This window comes from Crinia signifera, chromosome 6, assembly GCF_055691185.1.
Source record: "Crinia signifera chromosome 6, ASM5569118v1, whole genome shotgun sequence".
Taxonomy (NCBI): domain Eukaryota; kingdom Metazoa; phylum Chordata; class Amphibia; order Anura; family Myobatrachidae; genus Crinia; species Crinia signifera.
Genome location: NC_139222.1, coordinates 160,138,810 through 160,165,481, shown reverse-complemented (window position 1 = coordinate 160,165,481; position 26,672 = coordinate 160,138,810). Strand labels below are relative to the sequence as shown.

The 26,672-nt window shown below is 39.9% G+C and overlaps 1 protein-coding gene across 1 annotated transcript in view; it reads left to right on the top strand.

Annotated features, from left to right (window-relative positions):
• The window catches only part of BPIFB4 (BPI fold containing family B member 4), a 76,336-nt gene that overhangs the window by 18,394 nt on the left and 31,270 nt on the right, over positions 1–26,672 (top strand). Inside the window, exons 3-11 of the mRNA XM_083147820.1 lie at positions 2,005–2,148; positions 9,206–9,674; positions 11,782–11,886; positions 13,433–13,576; positions 13,655–13,718; positions 15,001–15,061; positions 15,876–15,967; positions 16,591–16,776; positions 20,161–20,214. Coding sequence (XP_083003946.1) covers positions 2,022–2,148; positions 9,206–9,674; positions 11,782–11,886; positions 13,433–13,576; positions 13,655–13,718; positions 15,001–15,061; positions 15,876–15,967; positions 16,591–16,776; positions 20,161–20,214 — 1,302 coding nt within the window. The 5' untranslated portion in view covers positions 2,005–2,021. The remainder of the gene's footprint in view (positions 1–2,004; positions 2,149–9,205; positions 9,675–11,781; positions 11,887–13,432; positions 13,577–13,654; positions 13,719–15,000; positions 15,062–15,875; positions 15,968–16,590; positions 16,777–20,160; positions 20,215–26,672) is intronic.

Genomic DNA, 26,672 nt, shown 5'->3' with positions numbered 1-26,672 from the left:
CCTAAGGGAGGTTACAAGGCTTAGGCCCACCCCCCTCCATATACGCCTAGCTAGCAGCAGCATCCAGCAGCCAGATCAGTGTACAGTTAAACTGTCAGGGACTGCAGCTACTGATCCCCGCATTGATATGCTAGTGGAAAGATAGCGCAACATTAACCAGAATAGACAGCGCAGACAGGCTAAACCCGACTTCTCTGTGGGTCTGGGGACGCCTTAATGAAGATAAAATCACATTGACTGCCTTCGTTAATAGCAGTTATTGGCTACTCCTGCAGGTCACCAAAAACCAGAAGAACCAGGCTAAACCCGATCGCTAGTACAGGATCAGGGGACGCCTCTGCATATACACTTAACACCCATTATAACCGGAAGATTTCAGGAGAACAATTCCAATTAAAAACAAGATAGAGAGAGAGACAACAGCCTATAATCCCTATACCAAACAGTTAGCGACTACCTAGTCTGTGCACAGTGAAACTCATATAAACTGTTCTAAATTGTATCAGATACATTAACTGACAGCCTCTGCAGTGATAGAGGTATAGAGTGGCCAATTGCTCTCAAAGTGGCAGCTACAGAAGAATAAACTATATGAACTATTGTAAGGTCCCATTGGATCACCTAGTACTTACCTTTGATGTTGGATATATCCGGGGTGGGATTGTTTGATCTGTAATTGTTGATGTACCCTGTAATGAGATAAAAAAGTAGAAGATTGTTTAGTATTATAATAAATACAGTTAAAGCATTTATTACATAGGCATTCTGTGGTGATATCTACGTCTACGTTATTTGAGACGTTTCATTGCCGCAGAAGTAGTGATCACTATTTAGAGATATAAAGGTGTATACACCCTGTTCTATCCTTTTGTTTGATACTGTGTTGAAAAAGTTATTGTTATGTGATTTGAATTTGCTGGACCCTCCATCTTCAGTTTCCAGAGGGACTTCGAGATTCCAGTATAATAAAATTTATCTTGATCTTGTTTCACTGAAACGTTGTTATCGTTGATAGAGTATAAAAGAGAAATTGTTAACCTGAGTAAAAGATTCCTATATACTTACCTTATCACCCCGACGGGTGTTACACATGTCCAAACTGCGGCCCTCCAGCTGTTGTGAAACTGCACATCCCAGCATGCCTTGCCATAGTTTTAGCATTCGCTAATAACAAAACTGTGGCAAGGCATGATGGGACTTGTAGTTTCACAACAGCTGGAGGGCTATAGTTTGGACATGCCTGGCATAGATGGACAAATGCACAGGGGGCAAAGAGATAGATGGACAGAACACCATAGATGAAAAGTGGGCAAAGACGAATGGGTCACATAGACAGATGAGGACAGAGCACTATAGATAGAAAAAAGAAAGGGTAGTGGGCACCATAGATAGAAAGATGGGTGATGTGCAAAGACAGATGGGGATAGAACACCATAGATAGAAAGAAGGATAAGTGGCCTGCATAGACAGAAGGATGGGGGACATAAACAGACAGACTTCATAGATGGTTGGGGGCATAGATGGACGGATGGGGGGCTAAGATAGACAGAAGGAATCGACGGACAGGGGGCATAGATGGACTGATGGATGGGGGGCATAGACAGACAGCATAGAGGGACATGCTTTGTTTTTTAAAAACTGATCCCCTTGCTCCAGCGACCCCCCCACCACGGCACACACACACGCCCACACACACACACACACACACACACACATGCTAGAAAGCTTCATAAGTTTTTTGCTTGGCATCCCCTGTGCGTGATTAAGGTTTGGCCATTTGTGGATTAACCATTTGAAACTATCAATGGCTAATGTTACAGTTTTCACCCTAGCGCTTGACATTTCTAAAGAAAAACAAATCAGTTGAAAACAAATGTATAAAATGACAAAACAAGAAAACTGAACACTGACATAAGCAGGGTAGGTTTTATTTCTGCAGTGCGTAGCTTTGTTTCTATGTTTGCCATATGTTGTAAATCGGCTTTTTTTGTTCTGTTATTTTAGAGTATTTCTGTCAAAAGATGTGGAAGCTGTGGCGTTTCTACATTGTATGTAGTCTGCTCATTCAGGCTCATTGTCTTGCTAGTGCTGGAGAAACTGGAAGTACGGGGGCTGTACTTCGAGTGTCTAAAGAAGCCTTAAATAATGGTGAGATCTGCAATTTCTTATTAACTATTTTGATTATGATATTTTGGGTGAGATTTAATAGGATGAGAGATTCAGAAATTGAGAGATTTGGGAAGAAATTGCCAGTTTTTTTAAAGCAGCAATCATTTACACTGCAAAACCAGTTTGCTAAATGATTGCCGCTTTAAAAAAACTGGAGATTTCTTCCCAAATCTCTCACTTTCTGAATCTCTTATCCTATTAAATCTCACCCCATATGTCTCACTCTTTCCTATGTTACCATATTGGTTATAATGAAACTTTGGGGGCAAACTAGATGGGTCAATGATTCATATCTGCCATCACATGCTATGTATCATTGTTTTACAGTGCTTGATTAATAGAGAAATGGAAAGGAGAAATAAAAAAAATAAGTGTATACATTAAGCTCTGAGGTTTGCCAGAGGTGTAGGTAGAACTTTGTGGCCTCCATAGCTACAGCTACATTTTAAAGGGGCCTCTTTACAGAGACAACCCTCACAGTAGCAGTTAGTATTCAGTCTATGCCCTATTGCAATGCCTAGTTTATTTTATGCCACGCAGTAGCACACAAGATCATTCTATGACCCCCTGGGTGGTGCCCTACTGTAGTTCATTTTATGCTACATAGTAAATTCCCTTGTTAATTTTTATAAATCACAATAGTACCCTAGTTATGTTATGTTCTATAGTAGTGCCCTAGTTGATTTTATTAGCCAATGGTCCAATTGCATAGCAGGCAATTTTGGGAAATTGGACTAAACCAATAATCCCCAAAGTAATGGTACTTCCTGCCCAAACTATTAGGGTGGATTTAGGCTTAGGCCACCCCTAGGCACAATATTATTGGGGGTACCTTGACCTCTTGCCTGCTGGGACTGACTCACCCTGGACTTTACCATCTATATGGACAATCCGGATTTATCCACATCCAGGTCATATTCCATCTTCTTTTTGTGTATCTAGCCTCACTTCCAAGGGGAAAAAAGGCCTTCTTCTAATTATTGTACTGCATTTTTTATCTTTTACATGTTGGGGTGTTTTTTATGAATAAATATCTTTTTGGACACCATCTTGAGTGTCATAAAGAAACCTTGATGAGAGTCGCACTTCATTTCCCACAGTGAGTCGGGGTACGCTCCCCAAGGAATATTCACTTTAAAAGATACCATTATGGGAAATATCTGCTTTTCTTTACTGTGAGTGGGGTACGACCTTCAATATCCTTAAAGATACCTTTATATCTGGGTTCTACACCTCACTAAAGTGAGTTTATCGGTACGACATTATTTCATGCACTTCATGGTGGAAGGACATCTATCAAAACACCTGTTTTTTTCCCTGAGAGTGAATCACTTGGGACTTGTTCTCTATATATGGTTACATGTATTCTGACATAAAATACATTGTTTTAATTTTTTTTCATGTCTCTTTATGTGAACACTCCCATGGGATACCACTGAGATTTCTAGGATTATTCATGCCTTCAGACCCTAGACTACGAAAAGGGAAGTGACGTGTATATACATTTTTTCATAGGCATCATTCACAAGCGCTGTGTAGACTCCACTTATATTTGATTGTTACAATATTATTGGAAGTCTTCCCCCAAGACTCTGGTTATACCACTGGATTAAGAACTATTTTCTCCAGGTCCGTGGACTGCACATGAGCCTGTTCCTGAGGGGGACTTCTGTGCTGCCCCTACAGCCAGTGGCACCCCTAGGCACGTCCCTAGTGGGAATTCCAGAATTCTCATGCTAATTACCAGGGCCTGATTAACCAATAGGCTGATCAGGCTGTAGCCTCGCGCTGGGTCCTGGTGGTGGGCCGTGCTTCTGCAGATTCCAGTCGACACCATGGAATCTGCAAAAATGGCCTCCTTAAAATGGCCACCTCCTTCTAGAAGACAGCCGCTAGAGATACCTTTAGACCTATAATGTCTGTCAGAAAGCATCTGAGAGTGGGGTAACAGCAACTGTACTGAAGCCTGGTGCTCGGAATAGTGGTACCGATCTTCCCTGCTGTGAATGGGATAAGGGGAGAAGGCTTGCTGAAACTAGTCCACCACCAGCTCTCCAACTCCAACACGTACCTTTCCTCCACTGTATCCTCATGCATGCTAGAGGACTCGGAGGATGCTCTGCTCAGCGACTTGGACAGCAACAGCAAGGGGAACATGGGCCTGGAGCACAGTGAAGAGCAGAGCCTGGTGAGTGAGCAACCTGCTGCCTAGGTCACTGACCTGGTGCCACCAGGCTACCTGGACAGATAATGTGATATCTGACTGCCACACTGGACAGCACATAACAGTGACTGGCACACAGGACAGGGTATGAGTGTCTGAGGGGTGGGCAGGGCATATCAATGACTGGCATGCTAGATTATGCACAAGTTGACTGACTGGACATGACATAAAATAGTGATTGACACACACAGGACAGGGCATGAGATGTCTGGCACACAGAACAGTACATAACTGGTATACAACAAAATGCATAACAGTATCTAACTGGCATATAGGACAGGGCATACGTTGTCTGCCACACAGTACATTGCAAAACAGTGACTGGCATACATTACAGGGCATTTACTGGCACACAGGACAGTACCTAGTCCAGTGGTTCCCAGACTTTCTTGACCAGGGTGCCATAGAATATCAGCATTTGTTCAAGGCACCCCTAGTCAAAAAGTTTCTTATCTCTCATATATTTGCCCAGATCTGTCACTCTTTGAGTGTGTGTATAACGCTGGGTGGAGTCATGGGCAGAGTCATAGGCTAATAGCCTATCAGCGCCTGTTTGACTCTGCCCACACACAGTCACAGAGTGACAGGGAGGCACCATAGTGCTGCAACCCCAACCAGGCCGAGGTGTCAGACACCCGCTGCCTTGTATCCCCGTGCTGGCCTATATGCTAATAGGCCACCTCCACCCCATCCCTGCTGTGGAATCTGGACACATCAGGGCCGTCACATAACAGACATGTGGGACCTGCCCCAAGAGGTGGAGCTTCGTGACATGGCTGGTGGTGGCCAGGCGTGGAAGTGGCACCGTGTTCAGGCTCAGAGTTTGGAATGTACAGGTATAACCCACAGCAACAGCGGTCAGTTCCCTGCTCGCCCCTCCACAGCAGCGGAACAGCCTCATTCTCCCCCCCCCCTTCCCCCCTGCAGCAGCGGAACAGCGTCTCTGCCCTCTCCCCCTTCTGCAGTCTGCAGCAGTGGCCGCAAAGAGGGAGTGGGGATGAGGTGCCAGGATGAGGTGCGGCAGCAGGATCAGTAGCTCCAGGGGCAGTAGGAGAGGCAACGGAGGGCTGAAGATGCAGGGGAGAGTTGAGATGCAGCACCTCATTAGGAGAGGCAGCAGCAGTGAGAATGGGACCAAGACAGCTGGGCAGCGGAAGCAGGAGTGTCAGCAGTGTAAGGAGCAGCTGTAAGTATACTGTAACCTCTCCCCCATCCACTAAAGCCTGCTTCATGTTTTACATTGTTCCTGTCTGACCACCACCGATCTATAGTAGTTTAGTGAAGGTTCCTGTATCTGTAGAGTAGTGCAATGTGAATTCAAGTAGTTCAGAGCTGTGTTCTGCATATGTAGTGTAGTGCAGGGTAGTGTGAAAAAGTTTAAGGTTAGGTCTAAATTAAAGTGGGCTAAGGGACCTCCTAATGTCACAGGGGAGGAGAGGGGGTGGAGAGAGGAGGAGCAAGCTCCGAACAAGGGTCCCAAACGGACCATCACAGGCTCGCTTCGCTCGGCATGCTTAGGGCACGGTGGCTCGCTCCGCTCAGATTTGCTTGCCACCTGATTACTACATGCAACCAGTGGTGGCGTGGATAGTGAAGTAGCAAGTATAGGGCAGAACAGTGTCCTTTTCTATGTGTAGTGCAGAGCACATTCCTGCCCACTAACACTACACCCGCCCATCACCCACCCGCAGTACCCATGCACCCATACCTTGCCCACCACACCACCATCGGTCCCGCACCCACAGTGCCCCCGCATCTGCCCCTCACTCAACCAGTGCACCCCATCAACCCACACCACCCACGCAGGACCCCCGCACCTGCAACTTCCCCACCTACACCACACCCAATCAACCTCGCCCATGCACGGCACCCTCACATCGAGCTCTCACCCACCCACGCCACAGCTGAGAATATCCATGCAGAGTAGCTAGTTACAGCAACTATTAAAGTTAAAGTTAAATCTCAGGCACTGAATTTGAATGCCAAGCAATCATGTCCTTGCACATATTTAGTGCCAGTTACATATCATTTCCCCAGTAGTGCCAGTTACAGATGTTGCCAATAGGTTTTTCGCAAAAAATAAAAGTACATTTTGGAGACTATGGATGACTTTTAATAGGATGAGATCTTTTCGCACTTTCAAAATCACCCAAATTGCATTTTTTGCTGTGAATTCGTGTATTCCGGAAAAAAAAGTGTTATAGAGCAAACAAAAAATAGAAAGTACCAAGGCGCAATAAAGAAGTCCGTGCTGCCTCAAAGTTGATGGAGGGTCACTGGAAACACCTCCTTTGAAGAATACTGTACTTTTGGAAAACAACAATGATGGCGCTTGACTCCAGTTGTAAGGTGATGATCATTCAATTTTTGATGTGATATGTATAAAGAATAAAAATAAAGAAAATTGGTGTCAGGTGGTTATTCAATTATACCATATCAGTGAAGTGGATAGAGGTGGTAGCTAGAGTCGTACCGAACTCACAAGGTTAATTGTGAGATCCCGTGTATAAAGGTTTCTTTTATATGGACCACCTTCTGTGCAGAGCAAGAGTAGATGGAAAATATGCTGCGTACCGTACTCACTAATAAGTAGATCTTTATACTCTCATAGCGGTTTCTTTTCCCCTCAGACCATAGATTTAGGTTCCATATATGACCATAAACGGTTTGTAGTGATGTAAAGAAGGAAAAATAATATATGTAATTCAAGACCTTATCAAGTGAATGATTACATAGAGGTATTTGGGGGGTCTGTGCGTACCAAACTCACACAAAGATTAGTGGTTACGTGCTTGTAAAGGTATCTTTTAGAAGGGCAACACCATCAGTCCTTACACTACGAGAGTATAAAGATCTACTTATTAGTGAGTAGGGTACGCGGCATAGTTTCCATCTACTCTTCCTCTGCACAGAAGGTGATCCATATAAAAGAAACTTTGATACACGGGATCTCACAATTAACCTTGTGAGTTCGGTACGACTTTAGCTACCACCTCTATCCACTTCACTGATATGGTATAATTGAATAACCACCTGACACCCATTTTCTTTATTTTTATTCTTTATACATATCGCATCAAAAATTGAATGATCATCACCTTACAACTGGAGTCAAGCGCCATCATTGTTGTTTTCCAAAAGTACGGGGAAAAAGTGTGATTAAGTGCGATAATGTGTGATTTTTAGGCATGAAAATGTGTGATTTTTAGGCATGAAAATGTGAGAATTTGAGGTAATGTGTGAATTTCTGTTTATAAAAAAACAAAAAAAACGGCATGAGGACCGCCCTCCTGAGCATAGCCAGCCCCGGGCTCATTTAGCCAGACCTGGTTCCAAAAATACAGGAAACAAAAAGCATAGGGGTACCCCATATTTCTAAAACCAGCCCCGGACTCTTGGACTGGTCCTGGTTCCAAAAGTACGGGGGACGAAAAATCTGGGGGTCCCCCTGTATTTTGAAACTAGCCCCGGGCTCCAACAGCCCGCGGTGTCATGCCACAGCCAGGGGACACTCCAAGTCCCAGCATGCAGGGGAGGTCTGCTGGCACTTGTAGTTCTCCTGCATAAAGCAATGTTACGTATGTGAGATTTAACCCTATTAACCATCCACTGGCCATGGACGCCGGTGACAGCCCCGGGCTTCAGCCCTGGACGTGTGAAGCCTGAGGGGGGGACCCCTTTATTGGGGAGGTCCCCACTCCTCCAGGTACCCCATACAAGGCTGCTCATGTTTCGGCCGGGGGACCTTATATAAAAGTGTCCCCCGGCTGTGGCATGACACCGCGGGCTGTTGGAGCCCGGTGCTGGTTTCAAAATATGGGGGATCCCCAGATTTTTCGTCCCCCGTATTTTTGGAACCAGGACCCATCCAAGAGTCCGGGGCTGGTTTCAGAAATACAGGGGACCCCTATGCTTTTTGTTCCCCGTATTTTTGGAACCAGGTCTGGCTCAATGAGCCCGGGGCTGGCTATGCTCAGCAGGGGGGACCTCACGCCATTTAAAAAAAAATTATATATTTTTTTTTACACAGGACCATGCACAGATCTCAATGATCTGTGCAGGGTTCTGGCCAATTCGCATATCAGAACCTGGTCTACATGTTTGGCGATTTTTAGACACATTTTCCCGAATTCGCATCTCATTAAATATGCAAATTGTATACTTTTAAATGGGAAAACATCTGGATGCGAGTTCCGGCACGACTAAAAATCGCACTTTCAGAATGTGCGATTTCGCAGCAAACTCAACGTTTTTTTTTTTTCGCATCTCAATAAATATGCAAATTTGGGAAGTGCGATTTCGTCCGTTTTTGGTGAAAAAATCTGAAAAATAACATTTTCACATCTCATTAAATGTCACCCTATGTTTTTTGGAATAATTTGGATAATGGATATTTGGATAAGGGATACTCAACCTGTCTATATATAAAAAAGATATGCATACAGTGAAGGTCATTTACTAACCACCAGGACCTGATCAACCAATAGGCTGACCAGATTGTAGCGTGGAGCGCTGGGGAGGGACACTTCTGTATTAGCCTAGGGTGGCTGGAACCCTTACTCATTCCCTACTAAAGAGACAAGAACAGTAACAGGTACAAAAGAAAAGATGGAGAGGGGGGTAGCATATTTAAAATGTGTAAAATAAAATTATTAATCGTATTCTGATATTCACGCATTATATTTATGTTAGAACATAAATTACACTTTTTTGTTAGATCATACAGTATACAACAAAACACATTTGTACTTACATGCAGTATAAGATGTACAGTACTAAGAAATCATAATCATTTTATCTTTTTTTTTTTAGCTGTCTCAGGCCAAATGAAAGGAAGAAATTCCCAGAACAACTTGCAAATGCCAGCAATGGGTAGTGGTGGTGGTGGTGGTGATTTGCTTGGTGGACTGCTAGGTGGAGGAGGAGGAGGAGGAGGACTTTTAGGTGGTATTTTGGGTGGTGGAAAAGGAGGTGGTCTTTTAGGTGGCTTGCTTGGTGGAGGAGAGGGTGGTGGAGGGGACCTCCTTGGAGGACTTCTTGGTGGCGGTGGTGGTGGTGGTGGGGGAGGTGGCCTTCTTGGAGGTCTTCTGGGGGGTTCTGGTGGTGGTGGACTCCTTGGAGGCATTCTTGGTGGTGGCAATGCACCACAAAACACAGGTCCTCACCCTAATGGTGGCATCCTAGGAAATGGAGGATTACTGGGTGGATTGCTTGGAGGAGGAGGACTTCTTGGAATTCTTGGCAATGGAGGGATTCTAGACACAGTACAGGGTATTCTTGGGTAAGATAAATAAACATTTGTTTCACTGTGTAAACTTATAACATGTTATAAGTACATAACTTTGCAATTATTGTTTTTACAGTTAATAATATTTTCTATTTGCTTATGTCTTTTGTGTGTGGGGTGTATATACTGTGTGTGTGTGTGTGTACATTCTAAAACACATATGTTATTATAAATATATACTGTATTCCCACACTCATTTTATGTGTATCTGAATACTATGTAAAATATCAATTTAGGTCATATGCAATTTTCTCAAAAATTACACTTTTAAATGACATTTAGAGGCAGATTTCTTTTTGCACTACAATCCTTTTCTTTCACTTTTGTTGGTCCTGCGGCACCTTTAGCTCTTTATTTAGAATTGTAAATACACACCTTTGTATATGTAGAGTATTTATGTATAGAATATGCACCCCAAAATGTGTCCAGATTGTATTTAGATTTGTGTATATCATAGATGTGTGTCCACTTACATCTAAATGATGTCTACACTGGGCACCATTCATCACAGATGCCGCCATGTAGCCCAGGACTTATTCAGCGACCAGGTCTCAATCAGGCCAAATATTACAGCCCTCATCTTCACATTACTAGTGCACTGAAGATTTTTTGGTACTTATGTAGTATTTGGACGCCCGATTTTCTGATTGTATGCCTTACCTTAAGACATACAATCAGATGCGATTCGACGCGATTTTCGGCAAAATCGCATCGACTCGCATCCGATATCACATGCGATGCGATTCGATTTTGCATAGGATTCCATGTTAACAAGGTCCTGTTCATTTCCCCACTATCCAAGTGGGCATAGAGTTGATTTTATAAAGCGTGGCGAGCGCAGCGAGCCACCGACCCCGAAGCGTGGCGAGCGCAGCGTGCCCAGCAAGGGCACGCGGAAAACATTTTAAGTAATCCGCGGCCCCTCGCCACACTTCGGGCTCGGTGGCTCGCTGCGCTCGCCACGCTTTATAAAATCAACTCTATGCCCACTTGGATAGTGGTGAAATGAACAGGACTATGTTAACATTGAATCCTATGGAAAATCGCATCGCATCGCATGCGATATTGCATGCGATATTGCATGCGATATTGCATGCGATATTGCATGCAATATCGCATGTGATTCGATGCGATTCTCCGACCCGATTTTAAAATCGGCTGTCCAGATACTACATAAGTACCGATTTTTCTAAATGGTAAAAAATTTATTTGGAGTGCGTTTAGCAATTTTGATCTTGCCCACAAAAGTAGACATAATTAAAATTAATTTTGTGTTGGAAATGATGTATGTGCAGGTGTTGATATTGCAGAGTTAGATAGGCACACACCATTGAATGACTCAAATTATTAACATATTAACAGCCAAGTTACGTAACCAGTGGCATACATAGTAGGTACAGCCATACTCATTGTTTTATGTACTCTGAGTATAGTGGGGTTTATTGCATGTAACCAGCCAGTGAGTGTAAACTGCAAAAGAATAGCGGTGCAGGATCACAGGAAAACATTGTGGATTGTAGGTACTTGCAGAACTCTCTGGGGCTATCTCAGAGACTCCTGTATCCCACCTTGTCACTATACACAGTAAACAAGATGGCACCTGCACATGCTCAGTAGAGATTGTGGCAGTCATCTTAGAAAAGGACATTAAACCTCTCGGAATTACAGTAAGACAGGAGTATGGGGATGATTCTGGTTGACTCAGTAAGCTGCACCCTCATCATATCATCATCATGAAACTAAAATCTAAAATGTAGTGCAAATATAAAGCCACCATTATTCACCCTGCACAGAAACAAAATACCTCACCCAAATATAACTCTATCCGCATATGTTACATTTGCCCCACCTGCAGTGCAGCATCGTTTTGCCCATTTTGAGAAAATATTAGTCCTGTGATGAGGTCTGAATTAGACCCCATATTCTCTGTAATCATCTTTTAACTATGTGCCTAGTACTGGGCAAACTATTATCTAAACTGAAATCTACAGTACCTGATTTTGAATAAAGCCTTTTTTATTCTCTCATTATGGATTTTGAATAGTGCTCAGAAAATGCTATTTTTGTCCCCAAAATGTACTAATTTAAATATTTCTTTCAGCCTACGAATTATAGACCTTACTCTTCCACGAGTATCGTTGCGTCTTTTGCCTGGAATTGGAGTGCACCTTAACCTTTACACCAAAGTAGCAATTAATGGTAACAGGTAAGAGTGCTTATATTTTTATTTATGACATAAAAAGTTTCATCTACTCAGCATTAAACTTGACTTTGCAAGTAACAGGGCACTATACAGTACTTAATGTTACAAGCAGAGATGCTTGAATTGGTTGGGAATCGTTTCTCAAATTGATGTGTTGGATTGGTACAAATATAAAAAACATTCACTGACATTTTCCAAATTTAAAAATTGAGCTGTCGAGAAGTGAAAAGTGTAACCATAAATTAGCAAGTCCATTGGTGTTCAAAAACTGTTCCAATCAGTTTACGATAATTCTAAATATCACAAGACAGCATTGATGTTATTTTTCTTTATTTTATTAGGTAAATAAAATTGTGAATTTTAAACACAGTAGTGTTAACAATTGGAATTAAAAAGTGTTAAGTACAGTACTTTTAAGTAAATAAAAAATAAAATGTATTCATATACAAAAAAAAGTACATTTAACATGAAAAAAAATTGAAATAGTAAATTTTTCAATAAAAATGCAAGCCAAAAATGAAACATATATCTCAAATGCAAACATTGAACACAAACTGACAATGGAGAATGTTAGTCATAGGTTTAAACTACAAAATCCATTAGAGATTGATTACTATCTATATTTGAAACATGTTGTGGCCATTGAACTGGTGACAATTGCTAAAAAATGTGAGCAATTTTTTTTTTGCTAACCATTGTTCTTATGTGTAAAACCTATAAATCGCAGTCATTTAGACAATTAAAACATTTAGGGGTATATTTGCTACAGATTGATTTTGGTTGATTTGTGGTCAATGTTAAGAGATTTAAAATAGATCTTAACATTAATATTAAGAGATTTAAAATAGATCTTAATTAATGTTGACCTTCCAGGGTTAGAACACACATTTTCTAATATTTAAAAATGTCAGTAAAAGTTTGTTTTAGCCCTGAAAGCCCAACATCGATTAATATCGCTTTTAAATGTGTAAATAGGCAAAATGCAGGAGCTTTATTCATACTGCTGTCTTTAACTACTGCCTGGCACCTGCGAAGTATCAGTGACTATTATTGAATGTCTTTTATGAATATATTATGCATTATTGAAGAAAGAGGCAGCGCTGGTCCATGTATTCCATGAATGGTCTTGGGATATCAGTGAGGATATGGAATATGATTTTATATATGCACTGTATAAACCTTCAACCAATATCAACCTACTGTATATAATTAGCAGTATACCCCCTGCTTCCAGATATTTGTGGCTGTGTAATGTTTTCAAATAAATGTATGTGGGCTATTTTATATTGCATATATCTTGATTTAAATTTGAAATGACTAAATAATGTTAATTTCATTTTTTATTATCCATTTATTTGTGATGCCTTGGAAATAGATAATATTGTACAAGTTACATTCTTTCTGACAAATTCCAGAAGAAATACCAATGTACTAAATTTACTACAGTAGTCTATAATAAGAAAAAACTATTTACAAACAATTGATTATTTGTAATTACAGTATATATCTGAGTAGGCAAATAACTCTAATATGAATACTGTATTTTAAGCCTTTTAGGATTTCTTGATATCCTTGTGGAAGTAAATATCACAGCAAGAACCAGATTGACACAGGAGACAACAGGAGTACCACGTTTAGTTATTGAAGATTGCCAGGCACTACTTGGAGGAATAAACATCAGATTATTAAGAGGGTGAGTGGTAATAAGAAAAATGTTTTTATCTATGAAGGAATTCAATAAACATCAAATGTTGCTTTGTCCACCACATAGATTGCTATCAGGAATCTTGGATGGGCTTGTCGGTAATCTTCTTCGGAACATATTGCCAGGAGTGGTAAGCATTCTGCTAGTACAGTACATGTATTGTTCCCTAGATAGATACTTGTCTGGGGCAGCAGAAACATTTCATTACTTTCTTTAAATGTTTTCAATTTATTTTATGAATAAATGAGACTGCAGAGGGAGGCGCACATGACCGGACAGTTGTTGGCTTAAAGTTTCCATTATATTTACCCGATAACATTGTTTTGGTGAAGCCAGTACTTTTTATTCTTGTAAATCATCCTGTCCAAAATATAAAGGGCATCTAGGTATTGCTGTTTACATTATTGTCTATTGAATCAATTCCTCACGCACAAACTTAAGGTGCCCATACACGTTGCAATTATTGTATACAATTGGGACTAGATCACATTGCATACGTTTTGCAATGTAATGAGATGCAATCTAGTACAAAAGGTATGTACAGCACATATTGGGATTGAACCCATGACCTCAGCGCAGTGAGGCAGTAATGCTAACCATTACACCATCCATGCTGCCCTATAACCAAATCAGTTGTACACTAAAGCTAATTGTTTGTTGCTTCCTGGTTTGGCTTGTTGCGATTTATATTTGCATCATTGTTGTGTTACTTTGTATTACTAAAAGCTAAAATTGTTATGAAAAAAAAATTTCTTTAAGCTTGAAAGTATTTAAGTCACTTTGCATGAGAAATAATATTACTTTAGATTTGGTTCAAGTGATATCAAAAAAGTAGTTTTGAAATGTTTTTAACTGTGTTTAAACAAAACACCTACTTATCTGTTACAGTACTAACTCATTTGTCTCAGTAACTACAACTAAAGACTTAATTCCTACAACTAATACACAGTCATTTAAATAATGATGGCATAAGAGCAGGGTCCTAAGACATGTACTACCACAAAGAGCCCTTGCCCACCTTATTTCCATAGCAAGTCCCTTATCTCACAAAAGGAGCCTTAGTTTTTGACATATGTGCATAAATATTTGCAGAGGGGCATTTCTACAATAGCGCCCAAAAAACTCTGCCAGACCTCCAACCACTTAATATCTCCCCTTTAGACAGCCAATCTGCCAAAATGGGGTTTGACCCTATTGACCGATAGGAAAAGTACTATAAAAGGGCATTATGCACTGTACACACTAATTGGTGGTACCACTCAAAAGACAGCCCTACTGTATTTATCAAAACTATTACACACATCATTTGAAGTTTGGTCATATTCACAGGTTATTACAAACTATTTATCATAACTGAATAAAAGTGCATATACTTAAAGTACATTCATCTGAATAATCTTATTTTCCCATAGTTATGTCCAGTGGTTAATGTTGTGCTTGACTTGACCAATGGCCTTCTTCTAACTGTCAATTGTAAGTATGCTACATAGTGTGATATAGTTTAAATAAGTCAATACAATTGAATTCGTTATTTCTCCACATTTTTCCAGTGATACAATGATTTGGCTTTTAATAAAGTGTTCAAATATATTTATTGTATTCAGTATGCCTTATTAGATTCCCAATTGATAAAAATATGATTTCTATAATAATATGAATTGGGAACGAGAATAATCAACTGGATAACATAGTTACATCTTAGATAGTTACATATTTAGTAAGGTTGACTAAAGACATTCGTCCATCGAGTTCAACCTGTTTGATAATATATTGCTAAAGAATTGATATTCCCAAACTGAGTTTAATTATCTGATTTAACGAAGAAGTATAAATTGCATAGACGTAATTTTGAGTTATCTCCTGTATCTTAAAGAATTGTATTAAAAGTTAAATTTTCACTAAACCACATAATTTCAACACATACAAAAAGAGTGCTCCACAAAGCAATTTTTTTCTTGAATTGTACTGTATCTCTGCAATTTATACTTCTTCGGTTCATACTACTGAATTGCGGGAGTACCACCAACAGAACATGTATTAGCATGTGAGGTTTGTGCCAATCTTGTTGCGTTATCATTATAAACTAGGGTATCAAGTTGATTTATTGTCTTTGATTTGGACCATCATCCCACTTCTAAATCATAACATTAGGTTTGTAACCCTTGTATGTTGTTCTCTGCTAGAAATGTGTCCGGCGTCTTCTTAAAATAATAGAACAAATGTTTTAATATTTTTTACTTAAAATTATCTGTTTATTTGTTAATATTCCATAATTTATTTTATACAGCACTGGTACCCCTCGGTTTAATTGGCAGTATCCAGTACACAGTATCAAGTCTTCCTATAGTAACCGGGCAGTTCATTGAGCTGGATTTAAATGTATGTTATTTTACAAGTAGTTACATTTATGCTATCCAATATAATACAACAACAAAACTAATTAATAACATTATTGTTTCGTACAAAGAAATATATTAAATATTGTAAAAAATGTACGTTGTCCTGTCTCATGCTAGTAGATTACATGAAATTCTTTGGCATCTATGTCACAATATACTACCATTTCTAATTTCCTGCAGTATTTAGGTGTCCTTGGAGATTTCTCTTATAAACCTCCATCTCCTTCTCATCTAAATGTCAGCAATATAACAGATCATGAGAAAGATCATAGCAGCAGGGTATATTAGTAGATAGCTGAACTTTATAGTGTAATGACTTGTCCATAATGCTGCATGTTAAACTGTCAATCTTAGTGTGTGGGGAAGAAACTGAATGTAAAAAGAGTGCCACAGGCTAAGGATTAGATAGTGGAAGGAGCAGGGTTCACTAACTGCACATGATATTGGTGTGAGGGAACTGTAAAAACAATCCCGAAAATATTCGGTCAAACAAACTTCTATATGGAATTAAATAAGTGCAGCCACTAAACTGTAGTCTAATTTGTAAAATGCTGTTTTTGTTTAGTACCCACAATCTTGTAACTGTCCTTTGCTTTGCCTCAGACGGTGGTGAGTCAGCTGGGTGGCGGGCTCATTGATTATCCACTTGGAAATAAAGAACAAATTACTTTGCCACCAATGAAGGATTTATCTGAATCCCAACTTGGTCTGTCTGCCAATTTCCTGGGCTGTGTTTTAACTGCTCTGCAAAAAGAAGGTCTGATGGATCTTGAGATAACAAATGGAGATGTAAGTATCTGTCCCAGTTACCGTTTCCGAAAACATCTCATAATTCATTGTTATATGAGTGACTCCATTGACACAATATGGAAACAATTCCTAAAGATTCCAGATACATTGTACACTTATTGGTAAATGTACTAAAGTTTCTAAAAATAGATTGAGGTGATTTTGTCAATTGCAATCAGATTCTGTCTATTATTTTCTAGGATGCAATAGAGAAATGATAGACATAATGTGATTGGTTGCTATGGACAACATTGCCTCTTTTCATTTTTAGACATTTACCTGTTAGGATTTATTTTAGAATATTGCAAATTACCTTATTAAAATTATATTTTATTAGTTAATAGATATACATTTAAAATAAACAGCACCATTAGAAGTGACTATCAATATACAGTTGAAATTTGAGACAAAGGGAAAAAACGACACAATACACATTAATAGAAAACGCAGTTGCCTGATAACATTATAACAGCATAATGGCCTCCTGTTCACAGTGTGTCCCTAAATACCAAAATTGGTGCAGTGCAGTGTTATGTAAAAGTAAATAAAGGTGATCTTTGTCTTACCGGGCTTTCACTGTGCAGTTACCTACTGTATACATACTATATTTTTAATGTAACATTTTTGATATCTATATTTGAAAAAAGTCCATATGTGTATGTCCTTGCTGGCTGGACTCCAGAGAGCACACACATCCAGGAGAGAAACAGGGATTACTTTCCAATTCCGTTTGGTCCAATTGATGTACAACTGGGATTTTGTCTGTTGAAAAAAGTTTGTTTGGCCTAAAGGTCTATTGGGATTGTGAATATTTGTATGTATTGGAGTGGTATCACAACATATTGGTCCCCCAAAACCTAGGTGCAGTAGCACTCAGAGACGTTTGTTCGTATTTTAACACATCAAGGTATTTATCATTATAAAGGACTGAGTCCATTTTTCACCGTCCAGTTGGACAACTATTCAGAGCCTAGATAGGCGCATAGTTTGTAAAAGAAAAAAAACCCTGATGAAGTCTCCAAGGGAGACGAAACGCGTTGGGTTCTGGTTTAAAGCTCTTTGAAAATAAAATAAAATTATTCGTCAACAAACAAGAAGCTACAAGTGTATTGCTTTTTATTCATTCATGTTTTATTCATTTTATTGAAGTATTATTAAAGACATCACGTGGTTTAGGGCGCTTAAGACACTATTGTGGGTGTATGTTGTAGTATTTAGTTCGGACTAGTGGGGAACTAAGTGTCTACAGCGACCAATTGAGTTCTCTAGTAGCACAAATTGGAGATTGTGTCATATATATATATATATATATATATATATATATATATATATATATATATATATATATATATATATATATAGACAACAGAATAGCGGCACTCCACGGACTTCACTCAAGTCGGAAAAAATACCAGCACACCAGGTATTTAGGTCAAAAGCGACGTTTCGGATTTTACTCCTTAATCATGCAAAGAACACCAACCACAGAACAATACAGTTCACTCACCTAAATAGCAGAAGTACACAGCGTCATGCTCACCCCGTCCACCGGCCGAGCGTCCTCTCCAAGTCCCCGCACTTCCGGGTTGTGGGACGTGCGTCATCACGCCCACTCCGTCCCTCCGTGCGTCCTGGTTGCTAGGAGACCCCCCGATGCCGGGACTCAGGTGCAGGCACTGTGAAAAGAACAGAAAACAAACATAAGTGACATAATATATAAAGAGTGAAACACGCTGAAAAATGCAATCTTAGTAAGAGCACAGAGAATATGGCATATCCCATAAACATGTTCAAGGACCACTGTTCATTTAGCCCACGAGGGAACATCGTGTCCAACTTAAATATCCATCGACTCTCAAGTTGGAGCAGACGTTTGGCACGGTCACCACCACGGATATCCAAGGGCACATGATCGATAATCGTATATCGTAAGCTGGTCAGCGGGTGTTTGGCCACCACGAAATGGCGAGCGACAGGTTGTTCATGGATAGTGTTATTCTTGAGAATTGCCGACTTGATTGCAGCACGATGATTGGCTATTCTTTCTCGTAGGGTGCGAATAGTTTTCCCTACATAGCATTTGTCGCAGGGACATCTAATTAAATAAATAATGTAGGTGCTGGTGCACGTCACAGGGTATCTGATGGAGAATTTAGCTCCTGAATAAGGGTGGTAAAAAAACTTGGTGTTCTGCATACCGCTGCATGTAATGCACCCTGTGCAGCGATAGCACCCCCCACTGCGCACTTGGGTATTCGACGGAATTCTATTAGATATTTCAGTGCGCACAACCCAGTCCCGGATGTTGGGGCCTCGTTTATAACAGGACATGAGTCTAGAATTTCTGAACTTCCCAAGGTTTTTATCCTGCTGAATGACAGGCCAGAGGGATTTGCTTGCATCTGTGATGGTACGATCTGCATCATTAAATTCTCGGACCCAGCCGATTCTGTCAAATGTCGACACCTCTTCCTTGGGACTTCGAGACAGCAGTTCATCCCTACTAAGGGCATATATAATATATAAAATTGTTGGAGCGGGCTTGGCTGAAAACAGCTAGAAAACTGGTGCCCCCCACAATGCAACCAGGGAACATAGTATCTGGGTAATGGCGGCACTCAAAGGTAATAAACACACCAGGAGACTGGATAATAGCCCAACATTTCAAAGCCGGTGCAGCTTTTTTATCAGGGTGCAGAAGACAATAAATGAACGGACAACACATACCTTTATACCTCCCTATTCCGTTCGGCATCCACGCCGGCACCACTTCCGGATCACGTGACCTGGCATCTCGGTCCAGTACTCTGTGGGTGGGCATGAAGCGAACCTTACATACCAGGTGTAATGCAAAGAATGATATATGATTAACAGATTGAACAAATAATACTTATCGTGTAATTATCATAAGTATCATGACAACGCAAATCAAATTGCAAAACAGTGCAAGTTATAAATGAATAACAGTAAATAAAAATTATAACAAAGTATATATATATTATATTATATTATTTATTTATTTATTGATTTACAAAAAATTACGTTGTCCTGTCTCATGCTAGTAAATTACATGAAATTCTTTGGCATCTATGTCACAATATACTACCATTTCTAATTCTTTGCAGTCTGCAGTATTTAGGTGTCCTTGGAGCTTTCTCTTATAAACCTCCAACCTTTAACTGTTGTTAAATATATTTAAATGATTGTTGGGCATTCTGCCCTTTGATTGCATAGTACGTTGACGTCCACATTGACATTATATGTCGACTATTAAGTTATGATGCTATTACCTTGGAGTAATACCTCGGGGTAATAGCAAAAATGCTTATGGGTTGATGGTATCAAGCTTTTAACATTTGACTTCATGTTTTTGTTTACATATAGGTGCCTGGGATTCCACCCCTGACAACAACAGTCCTTAGTGTTATTATACCAAAGGTAGGAGGAATAGAAGATCGAAGAACTGAGTTGTGTTTGTTTTACTACAGGTAGTACATACCTCTCAATTTTATGCCCTGCACGCGTCTGAAAAGGGAGCATGGCCTATGAAAGGGGGCATGGCCTCGCGGGATGACGCGCCCCCATTTTTCATTGCTCTGCGCCGCTGAATAGATGATGTGCGCATGCGCACAGCATCTATTCTCTTCAGGCTGGGGGGGGACTCCCAACTGCCCCACCACCACGGGAAAATGCCAGCCCTGGGCGGGACGCAGAATGTCTCCAAATACCGGGACATTCCTGCATTAAGCGGGACAGTTGGGAGGTATGGTAGTATATGTTCATTCTTATTTGACATGCCAATATGAAGAACAAACACTGACAGTTATATAATGTAAAGTTTTTTATACAGTATATACAAAGGTTAAAAAAAAAGAAGTGAGTTGCTTACTGGCAGGATTATTGCACAACTAATATGTTGAAAAAAATATCAGATACACAGTATATATGAAAAATGTTAAAAAGTTGGAAATAGAAATGTCCTGTGTTCAATCATAATAACTAGATGGAGAATGATGCATTTAAAGTACATTATATATGTACAGTATATATTACATGAATTGTTCCAACAAGACATGTCAAGGTCTGGGATATATTTTACAATAACATAAAATTGGTGCTTGTAGTCCAAGCTAAATACAGAATACTGTATGTGGGCATGGCTGGATTAACAATAGGGTGTGGAGTTGCAGCTCTGGACCCCCCATAATAATAGGCCCAAAGAATTCAGAGTGTGGGGCACAGTATAGAAAACATAGAAAAGGGGAGTGCTCCTTAGAGGACATATAGAAAGAATGGAGATACAGAATATAATTAAGAAGGGTTGAAAAGTACAATGAAAAACATACAGATAAGTGAGGGTTTGGACAGCACAATGCAGGACATACTGTACATATGGGTGGACATATATATAGCACAATAAAGGATATACAATGTGGGTACACAGCACAAAGTATTACATACAAATGTGAAGGGGGCTCACAGCACAATGCAGGATAAATGTATGTTGAAGCACAATGCAACACATACAGATGGAGTTAGTATAGACAGCACACTGCAGTACATACAGATGGCATAGTCAAACGCAGGGTTTTTTTTGGTTGCCCGGAAACCCCCATCTTTTGTCAAGTGCCTTAAATTGTGACAACAATAGCTGGAATATAATGTGATCAATAGAGTTGCTTCTTCTACCACATTTACTGTATATGTGGATCTGAGCCCTCAAACATTGCAATGGACCAGAGAGTAGCTGCCTTGAGGAAGAGACAGGGGCCTTACCATGAAGTGGGAAATTGTGAGCTTAGAAAGTGCAGTACTGGTTCTATTATGTTTGCGAATGTATTTATTATATGTTTAACCTTTTCCTGACCACTTATCTTATTTAAATGTTTTGAAAGAGACTATACTATAGACCATCTGTACTGATAAATATCAATACTGTATACCATATAGTATCCAGTGTATAAAAAGACCATACTTACTCCAATGCCCTGCAGAGTGGGTGATATTGGATGACATTTGGAAACCCCCTTCTAAAAATCCTGTGTTTGCCATGATAGGGGTACACAACACCAAACATTGGGAAGAGAGTGCACAGCACAATGAAGGACAAACGTATGGTGAAGCACAATGCAGAATATAAAATAATATTTTATGTTCTGCATTGTGCTTCACCATACGTATGCATTTCAATCGGTTCTTTCAATCGGTTTACCATGGAGAAAGACCTAATCCTTTTTGCCAGAAAGCTACTACATAAGAAATTCTTCTGTGTGAAAGAGAATATCACTGAGCTACTCACAATCACAGGCAATGATCAAGACTCACCAACCTGTCAAATTCCTCCCTTCAATTTGGAAGAAGAAAGTCTGCAAGATGAGGAGCCCCTTTAACTACCTGATACGGATATGATAGTAATAGGGGATGTACATACAAAAAAAATGAAATCCAATGCCCCAATTTTCTCACCTATCCAGTGGTCAAAACATATGTGGATCTTGTCAGTAGGGACCTTGATCAGTTGGAACTGACAAAACACATTTATCGATATGAATACAATCTGAGCGAACAGTAAAAAGAGACGCCCTGGAAGAAATCAAAACCTGGAATAAAACGATTATAAATACGGCTGATAAACTTGGCAATGTGGTCCTTTGGTCCAGGTCACTATACATCAAAGAATTGGAGCGACAGTTGGGTGACACCACCTGCTGTAAAAAACTTACCTTCAACCCGACCCAGGACTACATATAAATTTATTCCAGAATAATTGACATAGCCACCCACAAAATGACAATAACTAAAGCTCAATCTGACTTTCTCCAGGTCAAGGATGTTAGGATACCCACCCTATATCTACTTCCTAAAGTCCACAAGAATGAGATAACACTACCCGGACATCCCATTATATCAGGGATGGGGGGACTTACAGAGAAGGCTAGTCAATTCGTAGATGCACATTTATGAGACTATGTGATCACTCTACCATCTTATGTAAGGGATACAATGGAGGTACTCAACAAACTCCAATATATCACACTTAACTAAGAGTCATGGATTATTATGTGTGATATAGAAAGCCTATATACAAGTATCCATCACCAATATGGACTAGAGGCTGTCCGATATTTCCTCAAAATGGACAATAAAAACGAACTTCACAACTTAATTATTCAGCTACTACGATTCATCCTAACGAAAAATTATTTCGTATGTAATGAGAGCTATCTCCAGGTACAGGGGACCGCGATGGGGATCACTTGTGCCCCCTCGTATGCCAACCTTTACCTGGGGTGGTGGGAGCATGAAATCGTTTTCAATGAAGAGAATGAAAGACTCACGAATCATGTCCTGCTCTGGCTACAGTACATAGACGATCTCCTGATCATCTGGGAAGGAGATAAAGATCTGTTTATGGAACTGATGGACAAATTGAACACGAACAACCTTAACCTGCGCTTGACATATGAGATGAGTCAGAAAGAAGTAAATTACCTGGACCTTCATATTACAATTGAGAATGATAGCTCTGTCTTGACTGACATTTTTTGCAAAAAGACAGCAACTAACTCATTGCTACATAGTAACAGCTCTCACTATCCTCCAGTGATCAGAGGCCTTCCGAAAAGGCGAATTTCTTTTAGCCAAACGCAATTGTTCCAGCAATGTGACTAACAAGTAGAGGGCAAGAGAGTTGAGTGACCGCTTGGAAGATAGAGGCTATAGCAAGAGAAGTATTAAAAGAGCCTACAAGGACACCCATACCTATGAGAGAGACCAACTTCTTGACATCCTCAATAAACATATGGGGGTTCTTAAAACCGACCACGACCTGGCAGACATCTTGGGGGATCGCATCCCATTGAGCTGGCGGAGGAGTAAGAATTGCGATATCCTGGTACACAGCCATTGGATAGGATAAAAAAAACCTTCAAAGAAGGATGTATCCTCAAGATGTGGATCATGCAAGGCATGCATAATTATGATTCCAAAACAAGAATATACAGATACATTTGGAAAGATCTGGAAAATCAAGGATCACATCAATTGTGACACAGTGGGAGTAGTCTACAATTTAGAGTGTCCGTGTAAGAAAACATATAGTATATTTGAAAAACCAAGAGACCACTGAAGAAGAGACTACTGGAACATATGTCAAGTATTAGGAAAGCTAATGAAGAAAATAGTTATCTAACATTCCTCTAGGCACTTTCAAGATACTGGGTGTTAATACATTCATCTTACATCCTATATCTACTCAGCAATCCTATATTTATCCCAGAAAAAGTAAACAGCAAACATGCATGAAGGGGTCTCCTCTAGCACATTGGGAGGCATTAGTGCTGATATGATAATCAGCCATACATATATATATATATATATATATTTCTATCCTAACTACTCACATTACATTTTTTGTGTTGTGTACATCATCCTATATCCTACGGCCGCATTTACCATCATGTATTTAATCATTGGAGACACCATACCCATACTATTAGCGAACATATATTTAGGGAGGAATCTTTTCAGACTTCCCGGCAGCGATATAATAACATCATTTACTTTATTATATTCCAATTATCTAAGTTGTACTTGTCAACTCTTTTGACATGACATCCTATAGAATTTAAGTACCATCAGCTGCAGGAGCTACCCTTTCTTTCTCTTATCAACACATGTCCCAACAACTGGAGACCTACATAACTTACAGTACTTGAGGACTTCCCTCTTACTTACCGTATTCTCTTATCAATATAGTTGTTATGTGTTACACACCACATGACCATTACTAATTATCTATTTGGTTACAATATAGCAATCTATCATGTGTATGCACTGCAGATCTTTACACATATATCCAAAAAGAAAGATCACTGCAAATCCCTGTTTTTATGTGCTCACTTTCACCGTTAGTTGGTTACCTGGTTTTCACCAGTTTTTGCACGATTTCACATACCCCTACCGGTGACATATTCCTCAACAAACAATAGAACATTTCTAATATATTGACACATATTTCATCACCTTGTCACCTCATCTTCACCACTTATATTGACATATCTATGTTTTTTTTTCACCTATCACCTAATATTATAACAAAGCATAGACATTTCCTTCTCAAATGCACACAGATGCAGAATGGTGTCAACAATATCGACACGCGCATAGGCGCCCCTTTTGATTCACAATTCACATTATTTGTTAATATTCTATAATTCACACATCACTTTTAATTACTTGTGTAGCGCTGTGACAGTCTAATTATGTATAATTAGTTAAGGAAAGTACCTCCATTCTCCAATATTCCTGGCCATTCATTCTATGTAACCATTATGAGCAACAAGCATACCATGTTGCGAAATAATGCAACATAAGTTACATATAGTTTTTATCCCTATAGTATGCGTGCTGTCTCTAATACCAGCTAAAAATAACATAACATATATGCCATCTATAATAATGCCATTGAGATCAGAAGTGACCTTAACAACAGTGGTCACTTAAATCTACACATAGTGCAATTACTCTTTCGACACTATTTACTTATAATAATTCTGGAATCAGCTATGCGAGTTTCTATACGCCACATAATAGACTATCTCCTAGATATGAAGAGACCCCTACAATTGGCTCTACATGCATGCCGAATACAAATGAATACCCTGGCGAGTTGCCATAACTACGCCGCTGTCAATGTATACAGACGGGAACCTCCGGGACAATGTAGGCGGGCGGCTGTCAATCACACATAGACGGGAACTTCCCGGACACCATAGATGGGCGTGTCCCAGAATGCACACCCTGATTGGACCTAACTGTATCATCTACGGCATGGGTCCTCAAACTGCGGCCCTCCAGATGTTGTGAAACTACAAATCCCAGCATGCCTTGCCACAGTTTTAACACTCCCTTATAGCAAAACTGTGGCAAGGCATGCTGGGATTTGTAGTTTAACAACATCTGGAGGGCCGCAGTTTGAGGACCCATGATCTACGGTATTTAAACCAGGGCAGATCTGGGGGTTGGGTTGGCCCTGATGAAGCTAATCTGTGAAGCGCGTGCAGGCTAGCGGTGCGCAGGCAGATTAGCGCACTGATATTTATTTTTCATATAAAATGTATTTTGATTTTGTGTCCATGAGCGCGCAGATCCCATAGCCCTTGTAAGGGCTGAGGATACATTCTGCACAGCGTAAATCCTCTCCACTACTTCCTTCTGAACAGTACAACACCGCTCACAGCACTGTGGCACAGGTGACTGCACACTATACAGACGGCACTCCCCATTGTGGTCGCCCACATGCAGACTTGCGGTGGGACACCCTGGGATACAGCCAGAGTACTACCACCACAGTGAGTCACTTACACACCTGACAGAGGGATATATTTATAATTTTTTTTAGTTAGTGTAACACTGGTGGCTGCTCTTATACTAACATCATTTATATAAAACACAGTAACTCAAGAGGAGTCACTGTGTTTTATATTATTGGTACATAAATATCATCATAAACATCATTTATATAAAACACAGTAACTCAAGAGGAGTTACTGTGTTTTATATTATTGGTACATAAATATCATCATAATACCCATACTTTGGGATCATTCAGCACACTGTTAAAGCGACAAAACCATATTTGATCACTAAGTAAATTTCAGTGTGCTACCTGCCTGCCACCCTTATTTTAAACACTAGTATTGTCTGACTTTCACTACTATCTGTCAGTTTGTTTTTTTATATTTTTGCAGTTCTTAAACATTGTCTAATAAAAGTAAATTTTTAATATATTTTGGTGCACCGAAACAAAAGGACATTACTTCTTCTGTGTTTTTGCTCTAAATTTCTCTATTTACAATCTACAGTACATGGGGGTCCACAACATATTATATTAG